At 46.7% G+C, this 21,667-nt stretch overlaps 1 protein-coding gene across 2 annotated transcripts in view; it reads left to right on the top strand.

Annotated features, from left to right (window-relative positions):
• Nucleotides 1-21,228, top strand: part of NMNAT2 (nicotinamide nucleotide adenylyltransferase 2) — a 225,398-nt gene extending 204,170 nt beyond the window's left edge. For both annotated transcript variants that reach the window (XM_027565547.1, XM_027565546.1), the window contains 3 exons: nucleotides 13,678-13,779; nucleotides 13,917-13,984; nucleotides 16,541-21,228. In XM_027565547.1, coding sequence (XP_027421348.1) covers nucleotides 13,678-13,779; nucleotides 13,917-13,984; nucleotides 16,541-16,643 — 273 coding nt within the window. In that variant the 3' untranslated portion in view covers nucleotides 16,644-21,228. The remainder of the gene's footprint in view (nucleotides 1-13,677; nucleotides 13,780-13,916; nucleotides 13,985-16,540) is intronic.
• Nucleotides 21,229-21,667: the final 439 nt, after the last annotated feature.

Genomic DNA, 21,667 nt, shown 5'->3' with positions numbered 1-21,667 from the left:
AGCCCCAGGTCACTTCTCTTCCGGGTGGTCCCTAATGCTCAAGTGGGACCAACCGGAAGAGGAATGCGTTGGTTAAAAGAGAAAAGTTGAGAAACCGAAAGCTGTTGATGTACTGGGGCTGTGGCAGTGGAGGCAGACTTGACACCCATTTATTCAATCATCTTCCCACCTGACCGTCACCCTGGGGATCAGAGCACCCAGCCTGGCTACTCCCAGAAGCGCAGCAGATCCAGACCAAGCGGGGACCCCACGTCTGTGCGGCTGAAGGGGCTGAGAATGCCCGTCCACAGCACGGGCAGAAGGGCGATTGGGTGAAGCAGCCCCTCAGGGTTCACTCCAGAGGATTTTCTAGAGCCTGGAGTGCCAACCTCCCTACCCTCGAGCACCCACGAAGACTCTGTGGAATCCTTAGAATCATGCCATCTGAGGTAGAGGAAAAAAAAAAAACAGAAAAATCATGGAGTTGTTTCCTTACATAATGAGTGTGACTCTCAGGCCACAACAGAGGTGTGCCAGAAATATCACATGTAATTTATTCATACCAAATGAAAATTCAACTCCAAATCACTACCCCCAGGGATGATGGGAAATAGGTCTCAGTCACTGCTGACGAGCAGAACCTGAGAGGCTCTCATGGGCTCCGAACACGAGCATCTCTTCATCAGGGTTGCCACACACATCTTCCCTCTCGGGACCTGGAGGTGGGTGGCCCTCCCCTCTGTGCCCACCTGGAGAATAGGATTCCTGACTGAGTCTGGAAGCCCGGTGCTGGACCCCACCCACCTATGATCCTGCCCCTGTCTTCTTCTGAGGCTTTGCCCTTAGGGCAGCGGGTGGGCTTCACAGATCTCTGGCTTCTTTCTAGTGTGGAAGGAGCAGGGGGCAGTGGGACCTCTTCTTTCTCCTCTGAAGATAGCGCCCCTATTGTCTCTTCCCTCCTCAGGACCTCAAGGAACATCTTGTCAGTGTGTTTAAAGCCAGTGGCTTCAAAACGTTCTGCTTTCTGCCCTGCAAATTCCTTTCATAAAGGCTCTGGTTCTCCGCTAGAAATAGGGTGGGGATTGGACAAAAGTGGACACAGGGAGCATGAAACTAGCTAGCCACTCAGTGATTTATCCCACTGTCCTTACTGGGGGAAGGTTGGAGCTTACGGTCTAGGAAAGAAAGGTCCTTCTTTCAAGACTGGTCCAGGGTGAGCTCTGGTGATTCTAATAGGAAGTTATGATCTCAGGTGGCCTCAGCCGGCGGTGGCTTGAAGCAGGGTTTCGGTTCCTGGCCAGAGACTGAGGCCGGGTCTCAGAGATGAGAGCACCAAATCCTAGCCGCTAGATCAGTGGTCCGAGACAAGACCCTGGCCCTTCAACTCTGCAGAAAAGAATTCCCACAAAGACAGCAAGTAGTGTAACAAGCGAAGTGTTTATTAGGAGGAGAACACAGTACGTGTGGATAGACACATGGGCGGACTCAGAGAGCCGCGCCCTCGTGATAGTTTGAATCACCTTTATGAGACATTTCTTCCAGGTTTCCTTTGGCCAGTCATTTCAATCTGTCTGGCTCTGGGTGTGTATTTGGTATATATCTCAGGAGCCTCCCATGTCTATGCACATCTCTCAGCCAAGATGGATTTCACCCAAGAGGCCTGTGGGTAGTTGGCGTCACTCCACTTTTGACCTCTTAAGGAGATTTCTAGTCGGGAGGGTTTCCTTGACTTTGAGAATGAGAAATGTGTAGTCTCTTATCTCTTATCCAGGCAGGGCTCAGCCTCCTCTCTTGATTGTACTGCTACTGATGTTTCAGAGTTTCTGTCCACAGGGAATGAATTCCAGTTGCTTTCCCTGGTGGGTGGTGGTGGGGTGGGGGCATGCTCCATTTACCTCCTGCCTCTGTTCTACCCTCCAGAGTTTGCCTGGAAGCAGCTGGTTTTAGGGATCTCTGTTCCTAACTATGAGATTACCTGGGATGAGGTATGTGAGACCCACTTCTGCCCCCAGTTTCATTCATTTAGTGAACCCTTTATCAGAACACACTTTTCTTTACACGGTGTCCCGAGTGATACTCGATGGCCACAGATCTGTGCTCAGTGACCATGAGCCTGAAGCTCTGAATCTGCCAGTGATGGGACAGAAAGGTGGGGAAGAGAGCCAGGTTTCTTGGAAAAGTCCTATGTCCTTGCTCTCCATTCCAGCTTCCCATGTCATCTCCAGAATCCTCAGAAAAAAAGCAGGGGAGAAGCCACTAGTTCAAACAGGTCTGTGGGGAACATAGGAGCCTCTCCACCCTTCTATAAAGAACGCTCACCAGAGGCCATGGAGCAGCAATGTCCCCACCCAGTCAGAAGCAGCTGGGACAGTCTGTTCCACAACAGGGCTGCCAAGGTCTCTCTCGGCACAATCACAGACTCTCCAATTGAGTCAGTCTTGCTCATTCTTTTGCTTTGGATTCCTGAACCTATGCTCTCCATCCAGAAATGTAATTACACAACCACTCACCCCAACCCAAGCACATCCCTTGGGCATTTCCCAATAGACACAAAGATCCATTAGCCCTTAGTGAATTCTGACCTTCTCTGACCAGTGACACACCCCTTCTCCTTACATTCCATGGAGAGAAAATGCCATACATATTCATCACATTTCTCTCCATGGAACACAGAAGAGTTGCTTCTGCATGGTCTGGCACTTGGCATTTTCATTCTTGATTCGCAAGAGAAAGCAAGATCCAGTTTCCTGGACCCGCTTTTGGAGATGGTGACCCAGTCCCCACCAGTCCATCCCATTCCCAAGCTTTTAATTAGGATAATCTCCCCCAGGAGACTTGATCTTTGCTGTGCTGCATCCTGACGCTGGGCTTCCCTGGTAGCTCAGGTGGTAAAGAATCCACCTGCAATGCAGGAGACCCAGGTTTGATCCTTGGATCAGGAAGAGCCCCTGGAGAAAGGAATGGCTACCCACTTTAGTATTCTTGCCTGGAGAATCCCATGGACAGAGGAGCCTGGTGGGCTGCAGACGACAAAGTCACAGAGTCAGACATGACTGAGTGACTAAGCACACAGCAGGCACACATCCTGACACCAGCAGGGAAGCAGGTATCCGGGCCTGGACCAGGGCCTGTGAGAAGGCAAGGCCAAAGCCGAAAGGGTCAAGTCATGACAGATTTGTGAGACAGGAAACTCGCATCCTCCTCCCCTCCCTCAAACAAACCCATCGTCTAGTGATCTTATGTGGCCAGCTGCTTTTTCCATTATAGTATAATGGAAGGCAATCTGGCAAATTAATTCTGATTCAGGCATTCTTTCCTTCCATCAATCTTTCAGCTAATACTGAGTGCCCAGTATGAATGTAAGTACTTTATTTGTCCTGGCAGCACTTGCTAAAAATATCTTACAGTTTTTATTCTATTAGTTCATTATAGTACATGAAATGAAACATACAGAAAGTTTGAAAGAGTTCTTGAACTAAGTAAGCAGTCAATAAATGTTGGCTGTTATTTATTCATTGGTTTTAAAATATTTATTGAGTACCTGTCATGTCCCAGACACTGTTCTAGGGCTGAAGGAACAAAGAGAACAGAATACGTCAAGTTTCCGACCATGTGCACTTTGCCTTCTATGGGGGAGACAGACAATAAACACTCTTCTTGTTTCTCATGGCTTATCTCAGTTAACCCCCCGAGCCCTCCTGAAAGTGGAGTCCATTTATGGATATGGACACCAGGGCTCACTTGGACTGGACTTGTCCGAGCGTGCATGCGCGTGTGCATGCTCAGTGGTGTCCAACTCTTTGCAACCCCATGGACTGCAGTCCACCAGTTTCCTCTGTCCATGGGATTTCCCAGGCAAGAATACTGGAGTTGGTTGCCATTTCTTCCTCCAAGGGATCTTCCCAATCCCAGGGATCAAACCCTCATTTTCTGCATTGGCAGGCAGATTCCTTACCACTGTACCATCTGGGAAACCAGACTTGTTCAAGACCACTTAGCTATTAACAGCAGAGCAGGACTTTGCATATGTTCAGTTCCCTAGTGCAGGTAAGACAGACAAGTGGGAAGAATGGCATGAAGTTCATAGTAGCCCAGCTTCCCTGGTGGCTCAGACAGTAAAGCGTCAGCCTACAATGCGGGAGACCCGGGTTTGATCCCTGGGTTGGGATGATCCTCTGGAGAAGGAAATAGCAACCCACTCCAGTACTCTTGCCTGGAAAATCCCATGGACAGAGGAGCCTGGTAGGCTGTAGTCCATGGGGTCGCAAAAAGTCAGACATGACTGAGTGACTTCACTTTCACTTTCTTTCAGCAGCTTGAGCTGGGCTTTGAATGATGGGCAGGATTGGATTTAAGTGAGTGCAAAGAGAAGGGCTTTGGGGGTTGAGAGAAGGCTGTCAAAGATCCAGTGGTAGGAATAAGACCTTTTGGGGAGATGGTTCTTGTTGGCTGAAACAGAAGGTTTATCTTGGTCTTTGCCTGGGAGGCTTCTGACTTTTCAGCAAGCAGACAAAATCATTTCAGTTTAATGATTACATGTATTTGCCACTTGAAAATGGTATTTGCATTTCAAATGAGCAAGGGTCAATATTTAACTCAAAGGAATGAACACCTGGAGGTGGAACATCAGGCACCAGAGATGGGCTAATGAGGAAGTTTTAATTTTTTTCTTTTTCTTTCTTTTTGTACTTCTCAGTCCAGCATTCCATAGGCTGGCTGGCTCTAATTGGCTGTGTTCTACATTTTTCCAGCCAACCAGGCATGGGCTAACTGCTTCCTACATCCACCAGCTATGGGAAAACAACCAAAGAAAATAAACAGAGGAAGAGCCTGGGGCACTGGCCACTCCAGAAGAAATCCCAGGGCTCCAGGACAAATGGAGCAAAGACAAACATTTGGCTTTTCAGGCTCAGATGGTTTTTATCAGACAGTCCCGCCCCAGCCAGGAAGCCCGATGGACACTTCCACCCCGGGGATTAGGCCCCCACACTGATAAGCCTGTTGCCGCGTTTCCAGCCCAGGGAAAGGCAGCTTACCCCCTACCCTGGGAGATAGGGTTCTCGTGTGAAAGGCGCTGTTGCTTTGGTTTTCAGGCTTTTGACTTGAGGCTGGAATCCCTTGCCTTCCCACACCCCCAAGCAGATTGGAAATGGGTGTGGGGTTCCTCTGGGAAATCCCCTGGAACAGTCATTCATTTATTTGCACTAAGGAAGCCATACTGAAAATGCATTCCCGCAGTAGCGTCTGCTCAGCCCTCCCTCCAGAGAGAAGCCGGTGCAGACCATGGGTGGAGGATTCTTGCCTGAATGGGAGGAGCATGTTTCAGATGCCCCTCACCTACTGCGTGGCTTCTGCTGGATGGTCTCGCATCTGGTTTAACCTACTCAGAAGTACACAAAATTACATACTGTAGAGGGCGATGTGGAGTAATGAACTGAGGACATGGCTCACTGTAAGCCTGGAGAAAAAAATGAAGATAGATTATATTTTCAAACCAAAAAATTTCAAGTCACTAAACTGCGAGTCTTAAAATGGATCTAGAACTTATTTACAAAACAGAAACAGACCCAGACTTGGAGAACGAGCTTATGGTTGCCCGGAGTGAGGTGAAGGGAGGAGTGGAAGGATGGAGAGAAGGGACAGTGAGGGAGTTCGGGATAGATATGTACACGCTGCTATATTTAAAACAGATGAACAACAAGGACCTGCTGGAACACATGGAACTCTGCCCAATGTCATGTGGCAGCCTGGACGGCAGGGGGACTTGGAGGGGAATGGACCTATGTTTATGTATGGCTGATCCCTTCGCGGTTCACCTATAAACTACCACAACATTGTTAATTATCTATACCCCAATACAACGTAAAATTTTTTTAAATGAATCTAAATTAGGCATGATGTGGTAAAAAAAAAAAAAAAAAGAGAGAGAGAGAGCCTGTAAAGCAGACAAGAGTGGATTCAAATTCACTCACTAGCTGTGCAGCTTGGACTGGTTACTATATCTCACTGAGTCTTGGTTTCCCTGTCTATAAAGCGGGAACTGAAGCACATATCTCAGAAAATGGTTGTTGTAAGGATTAAATGCATTAATAAATAAATCTCCTTGCACTATGCCTGGTGCATATAGGTACCCTGATAAATGCTGCTTCCCCTTCCTGCTGGTAGTCCCTTGCTCATCCCTGAATATTCTCATCTGGAGAACAAGTACAAGTGAGCCCGAGAGATTCAGATCCTCTCCCTTGAGAATGAAGAACTGTTTGGGGAGATGGTCAGGATTTCAAACTCTGATCTCAGAATGACTCCACAGAGGGTCTTAGCAGTTAGACTTGCCTGGGCAGGTCAATGTAAATTGGATTCTGCTGCTAAAGGAAGTCAAACCCTCTATTTAAAATCCTCTAATGGTTTCTCTTTGCATTTGGAATGAAATCCCATCTTTATCATGATCTGGTTCTTCTGTACTTGCCCTACCTCTCTGTGCTCCAGTTACACTTGATTCCCTTGTTTGAATAGTTTTTCCCACCTCAGGGGCTTTGCACTAGCTGTGGCCTCACGGGGAATGTTCTTTTCCCAGGTATTTCTATGCCTGGCTCCTTCTTGCCATTTAGGTTTGGGCTTCAAGGTCATTTTGTTTTATATTCAACATTGTACTTAGCTCCACTTGATGTTTTCTTACTTACATATTTATTTGTTTATGACCTCTCCTGACTGTAGGTGAGTTCTGTGGGCACACTAAACGTGTCCATCTTATTGGGCAACACCGAGACAGTGTCCAGTTCACCACATACACTCAACAGAAGTTTTGAATGAAAGAATGTAAGAGCACCTGGAAACAGCTTGGTTGGAGGAGTTCAGCCCCCACAGTAGGACGTGGCCCAGACTTTTGTCAGTTACCCGGAAGACAATTAGCCACTACAAGATTTTAATAGTGGTACCACTTACTGGTAACCCACCTTATCTTTCAGAGCAATACGGGTGAAATCATTCATCATTTGTTTAATGTCTCCCACTAGATAGTCATTGAGCCAAGAGATGAAGCCATATCTGTCATGCTCAGCCCTGGGGTGCTGGGAAGCTCCCAACTAAGACCACAGGGCATCTTCCCGGCCAGGTATCAGTGGAACCCAGTAAGGCAGGTCTGGAAATTCTGCCTCCTGAGGGAAGATGGTAATTCCACATTCCTTCCAAGAGATCTGCTGCCCAGTTGCCCGGAGTGTTCTCCCTCCCAAGGCCAAGCTGCTTCCTGCCCCAACATGTGTCATATCCTTTCCTTAGATTCCCCACGTGGAAGGGAAGCAGAGTCTGCCCCCTCCCACTTCCTCTCCCCAGCCCTACCCCTGCTGCCCCCAGGGACCCTTTGCCCCGGAAGACTAAAAGATATGATCAAAGCTGAGCCTGTGAGCAGGAAGTTGAAGCAGGATGAATGGCACAGACCCCACAGGCACAGACAGAACACAGGCCAGAGCTACCCTGAGAGACCACTGTCTGCTGCGGGCGGGGGAGAAGACTGTACCCCGATCCTGCTCACCGCGGTGTGGTAGAATGAGGTCACAGCAGTCACGTCAGGAGAGGGACTTGCCAATCAGAATGCCTCTGCCCACCCACCTCCCCTCCCCCAGGCAAGACCAAGACCAGCAGAGACATCTCCGTGAAGACATAGGAGGTGTTGGGCCACTCAAGCTGGAACAGACGCTCCATCCCAGGGCTCCATGGGCAGGGAGAGCTTGAGAAACTCTGTTTCCTAAGGTCAGATGTCTGCCCTCATCGCTCTAGGGCATAGGGGTGGGGGGATGTCCTCATTTTTGCTGGAGTTCCCAGAGTGCCCATCCCACAGCTATCTCATTTTGACTTCATCCTACACCAAGCCAGGGTATTAGCAGCTTAGGCAGTTGCCTATATTGTTTTGTAAATTTGTGTTTATTTATTTATTTTTGGTTGCACTGGGTCTTCATTGCTGCGCAAGGGCTTTTTCTAGTTGTGGCGAGCGGCGGCTGCTCTCAGCCGAGGTGCGTGGGGCTTCTCATTGCAGTGGCTTCTCTTGTTGGGGAGCACTGGCTGTAGGGCAAGTGAGGTTCAGTAGTTTCAGCAGGCAGGCTTCAGTAGCTGTGGTACGCGGGCTTAGCCGCCCTGAGGCAGGCGGAATCCTCCTGGACTAGGGATCAAACCCATGTCCCCTACATTGGCAGGTGGCTTCCCATCCACTGTGCTGTGCTGAGTCACTCTGTTGTGTCCAACTCTGTGACCCCATGGACTGTAGCCAAGCTCCTCTGTCCATGGGCTTTTCCAGGCAAGAATACTGGAGTGGGTTGCCATTTTCTTCTCCTGACTCAGGAATCGAACCCAGGTCTCCTGCATTGCAGGCAGATTCTTTACCATCTGAGCCACCAGGGAAGCCCAAGAGTACTGGAGTGAGTCGCCTATCCCTTCTCCAGGGGATCTTTCCGACCCAGGAATTGAACTGGGGTCTCCTGCATTGCAGGTGGATTCTTTACCAGCTGAGCTACCAGGGAAGCCCTCCCATCCCCTGCACCACCAGGGAAGTCTCTATTGTTAAAAGCAACAATAATCCCAAAGTGGGTGGACCTCAGGAGGATTAGGGAGCTTTGTAAAGACAGAGAGATTGTAGACATGTTGTATCAAAATCCCTGGGCCTGTTATTGTTTGTAAAGCTCCCCCAGGGGATTCCACTGACCAATCAGATGAAGTTTGGGAAAGTTCAGAAGTAAAATTACCCATGCTTTTCATGGAGACCTGCAAGTCTCTAGAGTCACTTCCTGGAGCCTCTTAGAGTTCTCATTAGGTACACTGGGGCTGCTTTCCACATCCTAAAGTGGGAGAGTATATCAGCTAACTAGTCCTCTTCCTCAACAGTATATATTGAGCATGTATGATCCTCTTCACCCGGGAACATGGCAATGAATGAAACACAAAATTCCCTACCTTCATGAAGGTTACCTTCATAGGGGAGAGAGAAAGAGGCAAAATTAAGATTAAACAAAGAAAATATACAAGGTGTTAGATAGAGACACATGCAATGAGGAAATGAAGAAGAGTTAGGACATGGGGACTGAGAGGGTGTGGGGAGGGTGAGGGTCTCTATGCAAAGGGTTGGAGGTTGAAATAGCGTGGCCAGTGGAAGTCTCTGTGAGAAGGCGGTATTTAAGTGAAGGGTTTTGAGCCAAGGAACCACATAATTTGACTGATATTTCACATTATCGGTCTGGCTGTTGGGAATAGACTGGAAAAAGGCAAGAGAAAAACAGACCAGAGCAATCCAAGTGGGAGCTGATGGAGATGGACAATTTCTGTGGCTGCAAACTTGGTGGCTTAAAACTACACACATTTATTTTCTTTCATTTCTGGAAGCCAGAAGTCTGAAATGGGTTTCACTGGGCCAGAGCTAAGTCGTAGTCAAGAGCCGAAGTCCCTCCTCAGGCCCTCAGGGAGAATCTGTTTCCTTTCCTTTTCCAACTTCTTGAGCTGCACTTGTTGCACGCCATGGCCCCTTCTTTCATCTTCAAGGCCAACAGTGTAGCATCTTCTCTGCTCCATCTTCATATCACCTTCTCTCTCTTGAGTTAAATCTCCCTCTCCTTCTTCTTGTAAGGACCCTCGTTATTACATAAGGGCTCACCTAGATCATTCAGGACAATTTCAAGACCCTTAGTTTAATCACATCTTGTAACATTCAGAGATTCCAGAGATTAGGACCTGGGTGTTTGGGGGGCCCATTATTTAACCCACCAGAAGAGGCTTGAAGGTAGAAGTGATGGAAATGATGAGGAATGAGCAGGTTCTTGGATTTCTTTTGAAGACCAAGTCAACTGAGTTGCTTTATGGACTAAATGTGGGATGTGAGAGAAAGAGAGGAATCAAGGAGAATACCAAGATTTTGGCCTGAGCAGTTGTAGAAAGAGTTTCCATTTACTGAAATGAGAAAGGAATAGCATTTTGGTGTGTGTGTGGGATGGCAGTGGAGGGGACTGACTGATGTCAGAGTGTTCAGGGGCTTGTGGAATATTACTCTTGAGACACCTCATCCAAGTGGGCCTGTTGAAGAGCCACTGGATATATGAGTCTGAAGTTCAGGAGAGAAGTCTATGCTGGAGATATCAATTTGAGAGCCTTCTGTATGTCTTTAAAACTTTGAAATGGAATGAAATCATTAAAAGTGCAAGCGTAGATAGAAAAGAGGTCCAAGGACTGAGCCTGGGGGACTCCAGTCATTCGAGATCAAGGAGATAAGAAGGAACAGCACAGGGACTTCCCTGGTGGTCCAGCAGTTAAGACTCCACATATCCAGTGCACAGGGTGCAGGTCTGATTAGGGAAATAAGATCCCACATGATGAGCAGCTGGAAGAAAAAAAAAAAAGAAGGAACAGTACAGGGAGAAACTCCAAAAGAGCAACCAGTGAGGTAGGAGGACACAGGAGAGGGTGGATCCTGGAGGCCACATGAAGACAGGGGTAGGGATGAGGGTGGGGGTGGGCAGGGCAGCCAAGCCTCTGGAGGGAGATGGGCACCCATGGGATGAGGGCAACCTCGCCAGCTCTAGCACCCGGCACCTCCTATCACCCCAAAACACACACCCACGTACACCTTCCAGCATGAAAATCAAGCCTGTGACCTCCAGTCTGGCCAAAGGAGCAGAAAAGGTCTGCAGTCTGGTCTAGACATCTGCAGAGATGCTCCTGGGATGTGGTAAAGCTGTGTGTCTTGTCTGGTAGACCTGTCTTCTCCGCCACATCTGTTCCCAGGGGGTACATCTGTCACCTGTTTCTGGAAAAGGAAACCATCGAAATCAGCGAGGCCTCCATCTGCCTGCCACCACTGAGCAGCCTGTGTGGTTACTGATTAGGTGCTCAGGTCATCAATTTCTGAGTAGAAAGCAGCAGCTGCACTAACGTCACCCAGAGGGCCATCCCCATGAGGCCTGACTGCCATTCTGAGCCGTTGTTTTCATGCTTTAAACTAGAAGGCTTACCTTTTTTTAGGTTTTTAAATTTTTATTTATTTATCTTAGGCTGTGGTGAGTCTTCATTGTTGTGTGTGGGCTCTTCTCAGTTGCGACAAGCTGGGGTCCACTCTCTAGTCGCGGTATGTGGGTTTCTCATTGTGGTGGCTTCTCCCATTGCAGAACACGGGCTCTAGGGCATGCAGGCTTCAGCAGTTGTGGCACTTGGCTTAGCTGCTCCTCGGCATGTGGGATCTTCCCACACCAGGGATCGAACCGGTGTCCCCTGCATTGGCAGGCGGATCCTTAACCACCATCCCTGGACCACCAGGGAAATTCCTGGAATGCTCACTTTAAATAGACCACTGTTTCATACATTACACATGAAACATCCATCAGATTCTCAGAATCAAACTGAATTCAGATCCTATGTTATACAATTGGCACCAAATATCTCAAGACACCTGCATAGCAAGGCAGTTGAGGAATCTCCATGTATACCAGCCGGATGGATTCTCTTCTCCAACTTTTCCCTCCCATCCCCTTCTCTTTCCATCCCTTCTCTTTTCTCTTTCTCTACGGTAATAATTCCCCTGGAGTTTTTTTTTTTTTTTTTTTTCCCCCTGGAGTTTTAATACAGTACTTAGATCACTGCTGGTTCTTAAACTTGGTTAAATATTAAAATTAAAATCTAGGGAGTAAAAAAAAAAATACTAATCCTTGGGCCCCATTCCCAGAGATTCTGATTTAATTGATCTTGGGTATGAGCTGGGCTTTGAGGATTTTTTTAAGCTCCTCACATGATTCTGATGTTCAGCCAAATTTATGAGCCAGTGTCTTCGATTACCTTCTAAGTAGTGGTGCAATATTCTAAACGTTATGGCAGGAGGCACTGGATCCACCTCCACTCCCTGCCCTGCCCCTCCCTAACATTCCTGGTTCATAGGACAAAGACTTGGGGCTAGTTTACCTCATCTGAATACCACCAATAGAGGCAGCATGTTGTGTAATGTTCTGTATCTTCCAAACGGCATGATCCAATGGGGGTTCAGACATGGTACATCCACAAATTCCCTCCTGGGGCACCTTCAGTCAATCTTTAATTGCAGCTCTAGCTCCAGCTATAAGCAAAGGGAGAAGTAGGGTGAAGGTGGCTGCAAATAGCCAAGGGCACACTCGTGCACACCGTGCGGGCACGCACATGCACAACCAGTGAATCAGGCTTGGAAGGGGAATTCTGCTGATACAGAAATCCTCTAAAAACCTCAGCAACAAAATTCTGTACAGCAATTATCCTTCAATTAAAAAATTAATAAATTTTTTAAAAAAGAAACCCTCTATAGGGAAGAAGTAGCCATAATGCTCTATAATGTCTGTTTTTGTGGCACTTGGCTGAAGAATTACAAGGAAAAACCTGGTTTCTTTGCCCCAAAGCAGGTCTTGCCCAATAAGCTGCATGCTTAGAAGAAGCCTGCCTCTCCCCACTTCTCCCTCCATCTGGGATCCTTAATTGGCAAGATCTAGACAGTAATATGCCCAGACTAGATCCAAGTCTATTAAATGCTACAATTTGCAGGCTCTTTGAAAATAAGAATTGGCACAACTTTCCAGAAAGCAGCTTGGTAATATGTCTCAAGAGCTTGAAATATGTCCAGTTCATATCCCTTCATCCAATTATTCTACTTCCTATCCTAAGGAAATAATCAAGAGATGTGGTAAAAGACTTATGTATACAGATCTTCAACAAATGCTTATTATAACTGCAAAAATCAGAAGTGACTCTATATTTTCTATAATACAAATTTGTCTTAGTATGTCATGGTATATGACGGTATAGTCAGGCAATGAAACACACAGACTGGAGAAAACACACTTTAAAATATTTTTAACTATATGAGAGAATGTTCACAATACAATGCTAAATGAAAAATATATATAGGTATTTAATAAAATGATTAATTTTGCAGTTCAGTCCAGTTGTGGACATACACCCATAGAGAAGAGAACCCTGGATAGAAATACTAAGATGTTAATTTAACAATGATTAACTGGATTGTGTGGTTGTGATTTTTTTTTTCTTTTTCTCACTTTCCCAAGTTTCTATTGTATCTATAATTGGGGGGGGGGGTAATTTTTAAATGAAAAGGTGTCATTTCTCATGATGGCAGCAGGCTTCTATCAGAGGCTGATTTCAGAAGTGACCCCACAGTAATCCTCCCCTGTCACTGCTTGTGTACACACTGGGGCTTTCCAAGCCCTTCCCCACTTGTCACCACCCTGAGTCCCACAGCAGTTTTGACATAGGTGAGCTCAGAGAGCCTTCCAGCCCCTCTCAGTAAACCAACCAGGGGCTTGGGTCTGGTTGCTGAGCAACAGGATCTGTGTCACCCAGGAGGATATTACCAGGTAAGGACCATGTTTTATGCTGCCCTTCAACACTATGAGCTCAACGGGAGCCTCAGGAATTGAAGAGATCTTGCCCAGACATGCAGGAGTGCATTATTAATTCAGTCTCTAGGTATTTATTAAGTGTGCCAGGTGAAGTTCCCACTCATTCCACGAGCACAGTTTCAGGTTGTTACTTGAAGGAGCTGACTGGTGGGGCTGAGAAGGCAGGTTTGGGACTAAAGCTTAGGGTTCCAACAGGAGGTAGCTCCACCTTGCTAGTTGCTTGGTAGGGGTTTGGAGTCAAGGTCTCACCAAAGGCTACTTCCTCTCTTTCTCTCCCCTCCTTCGGTTTCTTCAGATGGAGGTGATCGTTGGGGACTTTGGGATCGTGGTGGTCCCCCGGGACGCAGCCGACACAGACCGAATCATGAACCACTCTTCAATACTCCGCAAATACAAAGTGAGTCCTCCAGCTCCCTGCTGGTGTAGTAATGTGATATGGCCCTTCTCTGAGAAGCCTGGGGGCTGGAGGCATGAGGACAAAAAAGGAGTTTAGTGTGAGGGACTGGCAACCTACTCTCTCTGCTCTGTCCGCAGAATAACATCATGGTGGTGAAGGATGACATCAACCATCCCATGTCTGTGGTCAGCTCAACCAAGAGCAGGTACGTTTGACAAAAGACCAGAGAGACCTTGGTCAAACTGGCTTTCAGGTTCCCATACAATTCTCCTCAGTCCAGGCTGACTGTTAGGTTGGCCGACACTGGCTACCCCAATATGTAGCCTTCTTTTTAGACCTCATTTATTTGTTGCTAGTCCTTGATTTTTAAAAGGGAGACAGGCTGTTAGTTTTAGGTGACTTGAGGGGAGAAGAAGTTATTTTTAGTTTGGACTCTAGTTTGAGGTAAGGAAGGTCTCCTGGAGAAGGGAATGGCAACCCACTCTGGTACTCTTGCCTCGAGAGTTCCATGGACAGAGGAGCCTGATAGGCTATACAGCCCATGGGGTCGCAGAGTCGGACGTGACTGAGCGACTAACACTTCCACTTCCACTCTGAGGTACCCACAGATTTAGTAAGGGTTTAGGTTAACTGCCATAACAAAAAACCCTAAATAGTTAGAATTTTAAATGAGAAATGTTATTCAGTGTCAAAAGAGATTGAATCTCTGTTCTCTTCAGCATGAAGCCTCCCTCTCTGAGTCCACGGCTGCTGCAATGACTTCTCTTCTCAGCCAGTGGGGAAGGGCAAAGAGCTTTGTCCTTTAGAAGACGACCCAAAGTTTCACCCGTCACTTCCCGTTCATCCCACTGGCTAAGCATCAGTCACGTGGCCATGCCTAGCCTCCAGACAGGCTGGGAGTAGACTTTGAGGCTTGGCAGCCATATGTCCAGCTAAAACTTGGGAGGGTCTATTACTCAGGATAAGAAAGAGAGACTGGATACTAGGGACCAGTTAACAGTTTCCACCATAAACTTCAAGTGGAAATATCCAATGGAAGGATAAGACATGTGGAATACAGAGGTCTAGAACTATAATAAAACTGAAAGCCATGAGCACCTAAGTGTAAATTAAAGTTTAAGGGTATGGCTGAGTTCACAGGGAGAGTCAGTAAGAGCAAAGAAGGCTATGGGAATATTTAAAACATATTAACATTTATTTAAAGGAAGGCTGAGGGGTCAATTAGAAGTTTGGGATTAATATATACACACTACTATATATTAATATGTACACACTACTATATATGAAATAGATAGCCAATAAAGGCCTACTGTATAGCACAGGGAACTCTACTCAATATTTTGTAAGAATCTACAAAGGAAAAGAACCTGAAAAAGATTTATAGCTATAAATGTGTGACTGAATCACTTACTGTACACCTGAAGCTAACACAACATTGTGAATCAACTATACTCCAATTTAAAAAGTAATAAAAAAATAAATAGAAGAAGACTAAGGAGCAGTCAGAAACCACCAGAATTGGTGGCCCTGGAACAAAAGCAGCAGAGGGTACAGAGGGAGAGAACACTGTCATTTGTCATCTGTGTCATATGTTTCAAAGAAATCAAGTGAGCCCAAGGTTTTAAAAGGTCCACTGGACTTCTTCCCTGGAAGGTGATTATGCACGCCCTTGAAACGGTAGCATCAACTATGAGGTGAGAGCAGAAGTGGCAGTGGCCAGCGAGGGAAGAGGGGAAGATTGTGGGTCCAACCATGGCTGTATAATAAAATTACTGTGAAAACTTAAATGGCAACACAAATTTCAGTGTCCCATTCATTCCCACTGAATCAGAATTTCGGGGGGTTGGGTCTCTGGGGAGCTGCTTTCTGGGTGATTCTCGTGAAATTGGGATTGGCATTTGGAAACCACGGATGTAAACCACTTTTTCAAGAAGCCTCCCCATAAACTGTGTGGGGAGGCACTTGGGGACCTAGTTTGCTGGAAGGTCAGGACACTGTGTGCATTGCAAAGGCCCTGAGCCAGCCTTCGGGGAGATCTCACAGCACAAGGCACAGATGCATTTTAGAATCAAGGTGTCCAGAGGAGTGTGTGAATTCTTACAAATGGCTCCTTGGGGCCTGACATTCCCAAGACCACCATGTGCATAGAGAATGGGAAGCAGCCAGGCCAAGACTGGAGCAAAACTGTGCTGAAACTGAAGTGCATGAAGAGAGTCCTGTACGTGGTAGTGCTTCCCTTCACCAGGGCTCGTGAGAAGAGCCTCGTGAAGGAGGGCCGCTTCTTCTCCCTCAGAGCTTCCTTAGGAAGGAAAAGAAGGAATCAATCATGATATTCCTTTCCCTGAGACCTTGGTGTAGAGAAACACAAAGAAATGACATAAGAATGGCTAACACCTTGACATGCCTTCTGTGTGCTTGGGCTTTTCTAAGTGCTACCTGTATGACATTTAATCATTCTGATAGCTGAGCTCAGCCCCAGGCCCCAGTATTACCCCTGTTTTACAGAGAAGGAAATGGAAGAATGGATGGGTTTAAACAACTTGCCAGAGGTTCTTCAGTTAGGAAGTGGCACAGTCAGGATGGAGGAGGAATTAGAGGGGAAAGGGGTTTTTTCCTGATAGGAACGCCATGCACTTAGCCTAAGCAAAGACTGGTAATGGGTGTTAGGTAAACCCTTTCCTCAAAAGTGAATGGGCTGGCCAGTCCTCTGGCCTTGCTTTCAGGAAAGCATGCCTACTGATTAGCGTCTCTTCTCAACCAGGCTGGCTCTGCAGCACGGGGATGGCCACGTCGTGGATTACCTGTCCCAGCCGGTCATCGACTACATTCTCAAGAGCCAGCTGTACATCAACGCCTCGGGCTAGCGGCCACGGGGCGCTGTGCTCCACTCTCCCCTGGTCCTCCGCCAACACACCGGCCCCCCGCCGCCTCTGTCCATCCCGTTTCTCTCCCGACTCCGTTTTTCCGTCTCCTCATCTTGACTGTTTTCCCCACCTGCTGACTCAACCCCCCACAGTGTGGGGGAACCTGCAGAGAACACCACAGCGTACCCCTCCTCCGCAGCCATCTTTGGACAAACTCTCCTCTCGTCTCCGGGTTGGGGGTGGGTGACGGGGTCGGGGTGGGGGAAGTGCGGTCCTTGGAGATGTGCGGGTGCCCGTCTCCCAGCATGCTCTGGGGAGGCGGCTCTGGCCCTCGCCTTCCCAGCATGCCCTTTACCACAAAGGGCTATCTTTTTCCTTTCTTTCTTATCTTTCGTTTCGTTGTTTCGTTTGTTGGTTGTTGTTGTTGTTCACTCCTCATAGAACTTGGATCAAATCCGTGTCCGCGGTTCTTTATGTCTGTCGCCTTGTTGCGTTTCTGCGGCATTCCTTCCCTTTTGACAGGATACCGCAGCCAGGCCTCAGCTCTCAGAAAGTTGCCTGAGGGCTACGACCGCTGAACCAGGCCGAGACAACCCCCACCCACCTACCCGCTTTCTCCCCGCCTCCGCCCTGCACACACACAGCAGTCTGGGGTCAAGACTGAGACTTTCATGTTCTGAAACCTGGGACGCAAGTCTGGGAGTAGTAGGGTTGCTCAGAAGGATTTGAGTCCATTTCCTTAGTTTCCGAAGACCTCTCTTTTTTGATGCTCTGGGCTTAACGATCACTTAGAGCCGGTTCCTTCTCACTTCTTGGTGGCATCCGTTCAGTTACTTATTTGAGCTGTGACTGATGGCAGAGCGTGGGTTGTTCCCTGCCAGCTCCGATGTTACCAAGGGACCTTCAGATCACCATCACAGCCCTTGGAGGCCAGACTTAGTCGCATTCCTACATCTGAAAAGAATCACGTATGCAAGGCCGAGTCCTAAAAATGCAGCCAATTCTGAAATAAAACATGCTAAGAGTTCACTCAAGCTAGAGATCTTTGCTAATTGGAATTATTTATTGCCTGTTTGGCTGGGAAATGTCTCTGTCGTAACGTAAATCCAGGATGACCTAGGAGAAAGTGATTCCCATTTCCCCGTGGGAACTAGTGATTCTCACCCACTCTAGTTTGGTAACAGAGATGGTGTCTGAGGTCAGTTCCTTCTTGAGAAGCAGAGCCTCAGCCTTTTTTGTGGGTTTAGGGTTACGACTCATGCTGAACCCAGAAGCCACAATCGTAGCCTGAGGAAGCCTGCCTGGCAGGACCACGATTCTCAGAACAGACATCTGGAGGGATTGTCAAGAGCCACTAAACTCATCCACCCCTTTTGTCCCCAGTTTCCCACCTGCCTCTGGCGCTCTGGAAACAGTTTTGACAGACTCTGTTCTAGCTGTTCAGGTCCTGCCTGGAGAACCGAAAGGAAATTACTCTCTTCTGCTCTGTGTCTCTCATCCAGTCTCTTGGCTCTTGGGTGTTTGATTCTTTGAGAAATGGTCCCCAAACTGTAGGATAATTTTGTCGATATCTAGTACCAGCCCTGGCCCGGGAGGTATTGGGTGGGATCTGATGCCAGAAACATCTGTAGCATCCTTCAGCAGCCTCCAGGAAAATAAATTCAACAGAAAATAGCATGGTTGCAGGGGGAGGGCTTATCCTCTTGAATTATGGAAATAATCTCCAAAGGACAAAAGTAAGATACTGTTCTTGGCTCTCAGTGTTCAGTTAAGAATCATGGAATCTGAGAAGATCTTTAGAGATTAATTGAGCCAAGGTTTCTTTTAAAAGATGAGGAAGCAGAGATCCACTGGATTAAATGATTCGTCCAAGGTCACACAGCAAGCGTAAAGCCTGACAAAAGGCTAATGTTTCCCTGACCATTAGGTCATCACACCACATAATCTCTGCTCCTTTTGTTCCCCATGATACTGACCAGATAAGATGCAGCTTTCAGTCTTTACCTGGCATCTCTCTCTTAACTTACGTCTGTCCCAGGTGCTCCCTGTATACAGCCTTGTGTATGCTAGTCCTGGGGGGAGGATGTGATGGTGAGGAAGGCTGTAGCTAGGTTTCCCTTAGAAAGGAACTGCTGGAAATGGCAATGGCTTAGAGGAAATCTGAATCCAAGAAAGGATTGCTTTGTGGAAGGCAAAGACCGAGAAAGTGCTCAAGATTGCACTAGTGCTAGGGAGAGAAAGACAGAAGTACCTTTGTCTAGGCAAGGCATTCAGAAGCCAGGAAATGATACAAAGGAAATGAGGGAGCTGGATTCCCCGGGGAAGCACGCATCATCAGGGATATGAAGTTTATGGATAGAGTTCATTCTGAAGATCCACGTGGACAGAGCCGAGAAAGACCAGCTGTCTTTTGTTCCTTTGGTCCACTTTTTCTTTACTGGGCTCTGTGGTCAAGCCCCATTTCATTCATGACCCTTGAGAAGAAACAGGGCTGACTCTCGCGGCATTCAGTGTTGGGGTGGAAAGCACGTTTATAGGGAGAGTGAGATGAGCTAAAGAAAATAACAGGGATAGAAGTAGATTTCTAGGAATGAAATGAGGCAGAGTCTGTCTTGGTGAATCGATCGCAAGGATCATGATAAAATAGCTTTCCTTTAATACAAGGAAAAGTGACTCCCCTTTTGGATGGAAGTCCATTTCCTGCCCTGCCCCCTTCTTCACTTGCTACAGGGAGGTCAGATCCCCTCTTTCAATCCAGGGCAGGACACGTGACTGTGACCCAGCCAAGGCCAATACCAGAGAGATGACTCAGAGTTGGAATGGTGGCCCCAGGTGCCCACAGGATGACCTCCAGGTCCTGACTTCCAGCCTGAGGTCCTGCTCCTTCCTACAATGGCTGACCCAAAGGTTCAGAGATCGTGAGAAAGGCATGGGCTAGAATGACTGTCTCAAGAGGGGGTCTGGAGCCTCATTTTCTGCCTACCAATAAAAATGTCTCTCCCGCTTGCATGAAAGTGGCTGATATGTAAGAAGAGGCACGAGGGAAACCCTTCGTGTCAATGACTCTCTCCTCAAGGAATGGCCCTCTGGGGGGGTGGTGTCTGTGCTGCTAGCGGGTACCTCATTCACCTCTCTCCCTCTCCCCCCACCTTTGGGGCCTTCTTGCTTTCATTTTCCTTGAATGTACATGGGAACAGGGGAGGAAAGTCTCTTCCTGAAGTGCCTGAAACCCAGAACTGGAGCTTCTAGAGAAGCTGTTCTTCCTGTCCCGGCTTGGCCAACCTTTCTCCCACATTCCCTAGTCTCCTGCTTCAGCTTCTCAGAAAGAACAAAAGAACATGGTCTTCTAATTAAATTGAAAGTGAGACTCCATAATCAAACTACAGCAAGAGGCAGAGAATTCAGGGAGAAATGACTTATATTTTACTAGCCCAAATCTACTCCCCCAAACAGACAGATAGATACACACAGATACACTCTCCCTTACTCTCTCTCTCTCAGATTAAGAGAGAGAAGCATGTTATTATATTTTATTCCTCAAAAGAGTAATTCAAAAATAAGTCAGTATGTGAAAAGCTCAGGATCTTTTCCAGTGTGAAGGCGGGCAGGTGAGAGGGGAAGGATGGGTCCAGGGATGGATTTTGTAGCTCATCCAATTCGGACACCTTAGGAATAGCATCATGGTAAAGACGATGAATGTGTTCAGTCCATTATGTTCAGTCCACCTTCCTATAGCTGCCCAGTAAATGCGATTTTTCATGTGGTTTCTTTGTTGAGTATGTTTGGAATGTTCTATTAGCCTGTAACAGTCAGTTAGGAATGAGTTACTCTTTTTCCCTCCTCCTTCAGTTTAGGCCTGGGGCCCAAACCTCAGCTTGATCCTAGCGGTCTCAAGGATTGGCATGGGAAGGGGGAAGCTTTTTTGAATCACTTTTTTGGTCACTGAATCTGCCATTTTAAGAATAAGATTTGCTTTATGGAAATCAACACATTAATAAATACTACATTGAAGTTGCAACACCATCTCACAGTGCAATATTTTGAGTAAAATTTTGCTGCTAGAATAGTCACAGACAAAAGTTTTATCAGCAAAATGGTTCAACTACATTAATAAATAAGATGATGCTACTAGAGCCTTGTGTCTTGGTCTAGAATCTTCTCTGTGAGTCGCAGAATTAATCACTTTTTCTTCACAGTCTTACTTGACGGGAGCCAACAGTTGTTAATGCTCTTAGAGCAGGAGATTTTCTGCTTGGTTTAGCTAATGTCGCATGTGTAATATGAAAGTGTACACAACCACACCCATAAGCAGGGAAGAATAATTAGCAAATTTGTTCAATTGTACCTAAGTTTTCTCAGTTTTGTTTTTTTTTTAATGAAATCTTCAGTTCTACCTAACCTGCACAGTCTGGTATTGGTTAGCTCTGGATCCTTGAAGAAGTTAGTTCTTTGTGAATTAAATATGTATTTGTGAAAATTAAAAACTTAAAAAACTTACTTCTTGACATAAAGGATATCAAGTAAGACAGAAATTGTTAAACTCATAATTGGTTTTGTTTGGCAAAGTAAACAAGCTAAAAATGAATAAGTTAATTGTTCAACCCCGCCGTGACTATTCAATCTTTTTTAATTTTTAATTGTGACAAACGTTATGTATGGGTTTAGGTCTGAATGGTGATTCAGAAGGTAAAATAACAATTCTCCACTCTGCGAGCTCACTTAAGGTTTAGCTACTGGTTTGTCAGATTAGTTGTGTGTGTGTGTGTGTGTGTTTATCATTTTGGTTCTTGGTATCTTTTTTTGTTTAAGGCTGAGATTAGTCAGCTATGTGGGTTTGGTGGCATATCATTGTGGTACTTGATATGACTTATAAATTGATGGTTTGTATTTATACTTGCTACTTTAGTCACAAAGCGAAATACTTTTTTTCCCTCTGTCCTGAGAGTATGTAATGATGAGCTCTTGTTTAATATTGGGTATAAACATTGGTTTATTTTGCTTACTTACACTAACTTACAAAATAT

This window comes from Bos indicus x Bos taurus, chromosome 16, assembly GCF_003369695.1.
Source record: "Bos indicus x Bos taurus breed Angus x Brahman F1 hybrid chromosome 16, Bos_hybrid_MaternalHap_v2.0, whole genome shotgun sequence".
NCBI classification, from domain to species: domain Eukaryota; kingdom Metazoa; phylum Chordata; class Mammalia; order Artiodactyla; family Bovidae; genus Bos; species Bos indicus x Bos taurus.
The sequence above is the reverse complement of the archived record's forward strand: the minus strand, read 5'-3'. Positions and strand labels throughout refer to the sequence as shown.